General features: G+C 32.5%; 1 protein-coding gene across 1 annotated transcript in view; it reads right to left on the reverse strand.

Annotated features, from left to right (window-relative positions):
* Positions 1–1893: 1893 nt before the first annotated feature.
* nolo (ADAMTS-like no long nerve cord) overlaps positions 1894–9360 on the reverse strand; it is a 29594-nt gene continuing 22127 nt past the window's right edge. The window contains exons 7-12 of the mRNA XM_018504234.1: positions 4649–4809; positions 4360–4449; positions 3113–4208; positions 2950–3032; positions 2148–2534; positions 1894–2076 (exon numbers count right to left, since the gene is read on the reverse strand). Coding sequence (XP_018359736.1) covers positions 1894–2076; positions 2148–2534; positions 2950–3032; positions 3113–4208; positions 4360–4449; positions 4649–4809 — 2000 coding nt within the window. The remainder of the gene's footprint in view (positions 2077–2147; positions 2535–2949; positions 3033–3112; positions 4209–4359; positions 4450–4648; positions 4810–9360) is intronic.

Consider the following 9360-nt stretch of genomic DNA (forward strand, 5'->3'; position numbering starts at 1 on the left):
TAGGAGCGCACGACTTTCTAAGCATAGGGGGATGGTAATGCAGTCTCGCTTTGCGTGGAAAGTTGAGCGCCCTTAAACAGGGGGAGGTGCGATGAATCTCGGTTCAAATAAAAAATCATTACAAAATCATAAATTTTCTGCTTTAAAAACAAAAGTTATATAAGAAAATAATGTTTTGAAAGATAAATTTTTATTTTTAAAGTAGAGAATTTTTTATTTTTTTTGTTAACAATTTTTTAACGAAGGACTAGCGCCGGGTAAAACTGTTGGAGGCCATTCAGGGTCATAACCTTGACAATATATGTTAAGATTAAGGTTATTGAAGGATGGTCCCTATTACTAACCGTTTACCACGATCTCTTTAATACTTCGAGATAGAATAAGCCATTTTTAATTAAAAATCAGTAGTCAATAAAACAAAACATGTTAATCATTACAAGACAAAACAGTTGGTCTCACTTTTGTCTTGTCACGACTAACATGTTCTATTTTATCGACTATTGATTAATTTAAAAAAATGATCTGCGTGACTTTATTTCAAATATTCTTGCGAACATGGTTTTTCTATTCGTTGATAATACGTTCTTTTACTTTTATGAATTTCTTACTTATTACTTTTACAAATTCTTGCACCTCACTTTGGACCACCCAATCCATTAGTGACTGCCTATCGTAGAATGAGGGACATATCAAATCTTTATAAGAACAACGTATCGCTGATAATGATTTCAAAATGTTCGCTATCAATTAGTATTAAAATTATACTAGTTTAATATCTGCACTCTAATATCTGCGTTCTGCTCTCATTTGTCTAAATTTTACTATGTAGTATGCGTATTTTACACCTAACTATCTTAGTATGTAAGATCCAGTTTGATAATTAAAAGCTTTATTCCATGTTTATTGTGTAAATAATTTTATTGCGAAAAATATTACCTCGGCCAGGAATCGAATTCTGGCATAATTTAATTTGTGATATTACTGCTTTTTAGTTTTATTAGAATTGCATTTCAAAATTGAAAATTAAATTCGGTGCGCAGCTTGCAGAATTAGAGATATGTATTATAGTATATAAATTCACATGGAATTATTTAAGCAATAAAAAAACAGCTTGACCTTCATTTCCGATTAATTGCAAAATAACATTACTAATACGGTTTTGTATTATTAATTAATTGTATTGATGAGAACCCGAACTCAGTTGAAATGTGTATTTACTTGCTTAATAAATAGTGTTGTAATTTACATTTGAATATCCTGTGTTGCTTCATATTGGCATTACTTAATTTGTTAGATTTAATCACTTGAGCCTATTTCATTTTTTTATTAATTTTGATCTCTAAGTTTTCTTAAAAAACTATAGGATAACTATAAGTCTTAGAATTCTTAGAATATTTCAGAAGTTACATACATGCAAAATTCAAGAAAACAATATAGTAAAGGAAAAGTGATCAAGAAATGTTCAACACAAATAAGCGAAGACCATATTCGATCAAAGCGGACTTTGGCATCTAATTTTTTATGTTAATTTTACAATTTCCAGTTTAAACATTCACACAAAAATATTATTAGGCATCATGATCTTTGGTGCCTAATAATATTTTTGTGTGAACGTTTAAGCTTTAATTGGATATGATCTTTGTGTTCATTTGTGTTGAATTCTAGAAAAGATGTAAACTTTCTCACTTGATGCCTTGATAAAAATTTTTCTTAGAATTCTTCACAGAATTTTTCAAAATTTTTCAGAATTTCTATATAATTTTATAACTTTTTAGAAAATTACTTTTTTATATACAAATCGGAACACTTCTGAAAAGTTTTGAAAAATTCTATGAAGAATTCTAAGAAAAATTTTTATCAAGGCATCAGGATGAATGCTAAACCTTATAAGATCTAGTATATTTTTTTTTGCGGAAACCTACCGGTAGACTGAGGACAAGGCGGACCCCTGCATGTTTTCATTACAGGAGGTCGTGGTATATCTCTACAAGCATTTCCCGCTGGCTTCTTTGTACCAAACCAGACACATTGTAAAATCCTATATTTGATACCGTCTTCCTCGCAAGACGCGGTGCACTGTGTGTCAGAATATTACTTTAGCGTAAGCATTACCATTATCATGTAAAATTTATAATCAGTCTATTTACCTCAGTCCATTCGCCGACTCTCCAAACACCCTTACAAGCATCATTGTAGCATTCCTGTCTTTGTAGCGGCCTTGTAGCCTCGTCACACTTACTCGGGTCCAACAACGTAACATTTTCGTGTCCATCCTTAGCGTCGTGCACTAAACGACAGCTAATGTCCCGTTTCTGCATCGCTGTTTTCCAGTTGAAGCATCTGGACGTTTCACACAGAGTCCATTCCGTGGCATGCCATTGAGGGCATTTGCCCATTCCACAGGGTCTCACCTTCTGCGGTACCGGATATCCGGCGTCCTCACACAATGTCTGACCGATTACCGTTCTTGGCGAAACGTGCGTGAAGTTGCCATCTGTTTTCGTCGATCGAACTGTACACTGTGCACCTCGCATCTGACAAGTAATTTGTAATGCAGTTATTTCGAAATTTTTTTTAGTAGAAATATATTTTAATATGAAATTGGATGAAATTTTAAATTCTTTTGACTTTTAAATATTTTCATTAAAATGTCGTGTGATCTCTAATTTTTTTTTGGATAAATTAACAAATTAATAAAGTTATATATATAATATGTATTTTAAATGACAGCAAGTAGATAATGTAAATGAATGAATCATGATGAAATAAATGAATGAACAATCATATATCAAGTAGATGTTCAAATTTTCTTATCGCTTAAAACATTTCTTAGACAATTGCTTAACAATGATAGTAATTATGTCTAAATATTCTTTTTATCGAATTAACTCAAAAGAATTGTAAATTTTCTAATTCAAGCTAGTCACAATTAGAAAAAAATGGTCTTACCTGGAATCCACTTCCTCCGCAAGTTTGAGAACATTTCGACCAATCGGTCGTAACCCACTCGAACACCAGAACATTATCCGCAGCTGCATTATAAGTCCTTCGTTTAATTATTGGACTGCTTAAACATTATCAAGACAATGTAAATTATCAAGTATAATCTTACCTAATACAGCGAGAGATTCTACAGCGGTATTTTTTGTTGTGTCGTCCTCTTCCATTATAGTGGAGGTCAAAATGTTCGCGGGCTTATCTCCATCACGTTGTCCCTCTCTAAACGTCTCTTTTAGATCAATTGAGAAGGCTTTTTCTATGGAGCCAGCGTGATCTTCTCGACTGCGAGATAAGTTCTTTACGTTCTTATCAGGATACTCCCTAACAACATCCGACCTCAGATCATCTATCAATGTCGAATTATCTCTTGCTCTATTTTCCAAGTTTCTAGTAATCGGAAATCGTGCGATTGTATAATCCACCGTGTGATTTTCCACATACGGGATTCTCCGCTTATCCAGCTCTTCCTCGAACGCTTCGCTATACTCGATTGTCCTATTCGTATGGTTCAAACTACGATGATCCGACTCCGATATCCTTAATCGATCTTCAGGACTTCTAGACATCATTGTGGAGGTGATATTCGATGGATCTTCAGTTCTCAAGCTTCCATAAACGTCGTGATTGATGGACTTATCACTATCGTCGGTAAAACTGTCTGTTTCCTTGAGCATTTCCTTTTTTGTGCTCGAATCTTCAATGTAATACACGTTCATTTCGCCGTTTTGTGAAGATGTGATAGATTCCGTCGTACCTCTGCTTTGAAGGACGTGACTTTTGGGCGTGGTGCTCCAATGATCTTTGTATCCGGTTCTCGACTCTTGCCATTGTCGTTTCACATTTTTTAATGATTCTTCGATATAATCGATATCAGGCTTCGTAGTAAGCTTGATATCAACTTTCTCCATTATATCCGATTTGACACCGTCGCCGTGTTGCAGTCCGAATATAGATTCGTCCAAATCGTACGGATCGACATCGATAAATATCCGTTCTTCGTCTGGACCGAAGGTCTCATCCGGGATGGCTGTGTTACGATACAAATTGTCAAAGTTATCCTCTACATTTTGATACGTGAAGTCGGCTTCTTTATTAGACATTTTACGCTTTGTTGTCGCCATCCTTTTATGACCGTCCTCGACAAATGGTGTGGAAACGGTTCTGCGATTATTACTTGTGGCTATTTCGCTGTGAAACGGCCAATAGGCCTATATAAAGCGTGTTAATATTTAACATTTAATAATATGTAACGCTATATATCGAGAAAATTGTCGAAAATTTAGCTGCAATGGCGATACAAGCAGGTAGACGCGTCTTATATAACTCCATCAAGTTTATTGACAAATTAAAACGTCTTACCTTCAAGCTCGATATCAAGTAACTTAAGTGCGGCACAAGAGTGGAAGCACTTGATGGAGCAGGTGATTCCACGGACTCGTGATATCCCGGCTGATTGATTGTCACAAATATCGAATAACCGACATCGAGGAAAGTTAGTCCAGGAATGCAAAGCGAAATACAAAACCATCACCAGAAAATTAGTTTGATGAAATTCATGCACATACCATTTGTTAAGCAATGTCAAGATACGCGCAACGAATTATTGTAGCGAGAGATAATCTTGACAGTAGAATGCTTTTTCGCGTACCTGGTTAAGAGAGGTAACAGTATGCTCTTTATGCATCATCGTGGCATCTGACGGAGTGGGACTGGTCTTCTGCTTCTTTTGATGTGGTTTTCTCGTCGGTTTGCTAGGAAACGCACGTTCATGGCTAAGGTCCTCGCTATCAAAACGGTTTCCGTAGGCTGCTATAAAAAAGAATCAAAATTGCATGTGCATGAAACTAAAAATTATTAATAACTTCCATTATTTTTAAAGTCTGGGTTTGCAATATAAGCTTAGAATTAAAAAATCTAATAGATTTAATTTCTTTTTAATTCTAAGCTAAAAATAAAGAAATTATTAAAATTTTATTGTTAATTATATTAGATTTTAAATTCTAAAATTACACAATTTAAAATTTTAAAAATATTAATGATCTCCATTATTTTTAAAATCTTCATTTGTGTATAAGCTTAGAATTTAAAAATCTAGTAGATTTAATTTATTTTTCATTCTAAAACTAAAAATAAAAAGTTATTAAAATTTTATTATTAACTGTATTAGATTTCAAATTCTAAGATTACAGTCTATAAAGATTTTAAGAATAATGGATGTTATTCATAATTTATTTAATAAAGAATCTATTACGGTTTTTAAAATTTGTAAAATACATTTTGTAGCCGAAAGATTTTGTTTTTTACCATTATAATCATTTGTAACGATACTGAATATACAATTGGAACATTTGTACTAAATTTAACGCATTTCATATATTCCAAACGGTCAACTCAAATTTTTGTATTAATTTAACACAAGATAAATATGTTAGAAAGTAAAAATAATGTTATATCAAAAATAACAAAAGAATATAACACTAACATAATATTTAACGTGTTGAGAACCGGCAAGTTTTTGAACGAATTTTACAGCTTTAAATTCAAAACTTTGTTGACTATGCATCGATCTAAAAGACGTAGTTTTTCTGACGTCTCCAGTACCAATTTATCAGCTACTGATCTGGAACGGTAAAAAAAATTTTTTTCGTATCCGAGTTTTGTATTGTTATATGTTTTTAGAATAACTATTATAATTATATTAAATAGCATTTGCAATAAAGAACTTTATAACAATTATAACAATTATAAAAACATTGTTATATCAAAATTTAGAATGTAATAAAGTAATAAAAAGACATAGATATAGAGTTATACATCAATTTATACTTCGTAATAAATGTATAAGAGTACATAAATACAAAATAAATAGTAAATGAAATAAAAGAACTTATCTTTTTCAGGAATAAGAAGAAAAAATAAAAAATGTATAATAGTACTGTATTGTACCGTTCAAAGCCCGGCACAGCGCAAAGAGGTATATCACATTTATAATCACAGGTATAAAAAATTTTGGTATTACATTACACACAGTGAATTATGCTTCCGTGGTAAAATAATATTATTTACACCAAATTCAAACATAAAACAGCATAGAAAATTTGTGTCTTTGTATACTGTGCGATTGCTGGAAATCATCTATAGCAACTATAGATAGATTCAAGGCTAATTTTCTCTCCTCTTCTTCTTCATTACAGACAAAAAGTTTTGATATTAATTATTATTTATATGAGATACTGAAGTATACTACGTGACAAATAAAAATCCAACAAAATTCACTGAAATTATTAAGAAATATATCGGCTTTCAGTTCTCTAGAGCAAATTGTGTAGAAGCAAATTGTGTAACATATTTTTTCAATAAAATTAACATTTATGATATATCATATTAACATGTATTTTATTCATTTATCTTTACTTCATTTATCTTTGATTTATTTTTAAAATACATTAATTTTTTGTTATTTGTTTATTTATTTATAAATTGTGTTATTTTAATATTAACTCTTGAACACCACACTGGGTTACGGTAACCCAGTCCGTTTGAAAAAACGTGCGGCGTTTATGAACGGTCAGAAGTGTGGAGTGGGAGCAATGAGGGAAAAAACTTTCGCATCCCTACTACAAATCCCCCTCCTAGCAAGTGGCAACCTCAGTGTGCACGAACCAGTTGAGATAGAACGCCATGAACTTACTATGTGGGTTAAGCCGGAAACACAATAGACACAGGCAATAGGCACAGGCAACAGGGAATAACGAGCCGTCCAATCAGAGCTTTAGGGTATAAGTTCGATATTATATCCCAGAGCTCTGATTGGACGGCTCGTTATTCCCTGTTGCCTGTGCTTATTGCCTGTGTCTATTGTGTTTCCAGCTTTACGCTAATAGCGTATTCGATTTACTGACTGGACCCGACTTCGAGTCAACAGTCTGTTCTTTTCAGCTGCATTTCTTACACAATTTAGCTCTTCTTTTGTGCAGCTAAACAGAACAAACTGTTGACTCGGAGTCGGGTCGAGTTAGTAAATCGAATATGCTATAACTCTGTTAGCGTTTTCGGCCCGATCGGGTTTGCACCAATCTGGGTTGGATTAATCTTTCCTATTGGTTGACGTCACCCGCTCTACCAATAGGAAAGCACAAAACGCCATTAATCCAACTCAGGTTGGCGCAAACCTGGCCGGGCCGAAAACGCTATGTGTGATTATTACGTTTTTTATTTCGAAATTAAATTGTAAGTAAACATCATTATACATAATAAGATAATTATGAAGGAGACGGCCGACCTCGATTTTAATGAAATTAGGCTCATTCAACGCGTTTTTGCATGAAACGAAAGAATCTGGCAGAAATAAGCGTCGCTCTGCCCTGCGAACCGAGATATTTAATGTTAAAGTTCACAACTATGGAGGTTAGGAAATCTGTCATACCGATTATATGTAGCGCTATGAGTTGTGAGGTCGCCCGTCTTCTTCATAATTACCCATAATAATTTGTGACTTATAAACATTAATAACTTACAAAAATTAAAATATGTTTATTTTGAAATAATAAACTTTTACGTCTTGCAATAGGGCACGTGTAAAAGGCAGGCGAGACGCTCGTCAAATAGGTTTTTTTTAAGTCGGCTGCGATTTTCTCAAGTAAGAATTAATAAATATTAAATAGTTATATTACATTTCATTGCCTTGATAATAATGCATTCAATTCAATTATTTACTTTTTTTGTACAGAGTACAATGGAGATGCGTTCTCGATTTTTCCAGGCGAAAGACGTACGGGATGCTTTTGAGACGGCCGATATACACGAATTCTATAACAACAAAAGTGATAGCGAAATCGAAGACCAATGTGTAGGGAACATGTCGCAAAAATTTGTTTCGCCTGTTCCACGCAAATCAATGAATAATTTTATTTGTATATTTAGGTGTCATATAATAAAGACTTTTGCACTAACTTTATCGTATTACCTGAAAATCACCCAAATTCAACCTCGTAGAATAAATATATTTTTTAGGATAATTCGTAATAATGTTTTTTTTTCTTAAAATACAACTTAATATGTTTCGATTTCTGTAAATTAAAACCTTGTATCATTTTTTTTGGAAAATAACTAATTTATTTAAAAAACGATTTTCTTCAATTTTAAAATTTCTTTTTTTTCAAAATATCTTGGTTATCGAAAGTTTTATAAGATAACTTTCGGTAATAAATGGCTTCTTCCACGTGCGCAAGATTGAAATTGCGAATTCTTATTAAAAAGTTATTTCTATTTTACTCAACTTAATGATACATACTTAATAATAAATAGACGTTTCGGTCTGTCATCAGACCATTCTCAATATTCAACAACTAATTCATAAACGAAAACCATGGCAGTACTTCGATATATTCTTACTTATCTTATAACATATATACGCTTTTTTCGTTATTACAGTTATATACATTTCCTCACGCGAGATTATTAAAATCCAAAAAATTAATCCTATAATAGGTGCATCGTCAATTCTGTCATTATTATAAAGTTTGTGTGACATGTGCTATACGGTAGAATTTCCTCGAGACTGAGATGCCAGCTTCCTTTCTTTAAACAACCTGGACATTATCCGCGCATGCATCACTGAACTACAATCCCAGACGTCAATAACTGAACGAAAGAACTTCCTGATTCTAGTCAACATAATAATTTAAAATACAACTAATAATTCAAGTTAACAATAATAAAATTAGATTAAAGCAATTGTCAATTGTAAGAACACGGATTAATATATTGTATATTCTAGTCAACATAATAATTTACAATAAAACTTATAGATTAAAATTCCCACAATCATTTTCAATAAAATTAAAAAGTCACTTATAAAAATAAGAATCAACATTTGTTACCTCCGTTAAATCATTTAATCCAGAACAGCAACGCAACAAGGGATCATGTCCCACTGACAATATCACAATCTCAGTCACGAGGAAATTCTACCGTATAGCACATGTTACGCAAACTTTATAATAATGACAGAATTGACGATGCACCTATTATAGGATTAATTTTTTGGATTTTAATAATCTCGCGTGAGGAAATGTATATAACTGTAATAACGAAAAAAGCGTATATATGTTATAAGATAAGTAAGAATATATCGAAGTACTGCCATGGTTTTCGTTTATGAATTAGTTGTTGAATATTGAGAATGGTCTGATGACAGACCGAAACGTCTATTTATTATTAAGTATGTATCATTAAGTTGAGTAAAATCGAAATAACTTTTTAATAAGAATTCGCAATTTCAATCTTGCGCACGTGGAAGAAGCCATTTATTACCGAAAGTTATCTTGTAAATCGATCCACGGTTTATTATTTATTAAT

This window comes from Trachymyrmex cornetzi, unplaced genomic scaffold (genome assembly GCF_001594075.2).
Source record: "Trachymyrmex cornetzi isolate Tcor2-1 unplaced genomic scaffold, Tcor1.1 scaffold1637, whole genome shotgun sequence".
Classification (NCBI taxonomy): Eukaryota; Metazoa; Arthropoda; class Insecta; order Hymenoptera; family Formicidae; genus Trachymyrmex; species Trachymyrmex cornetzi.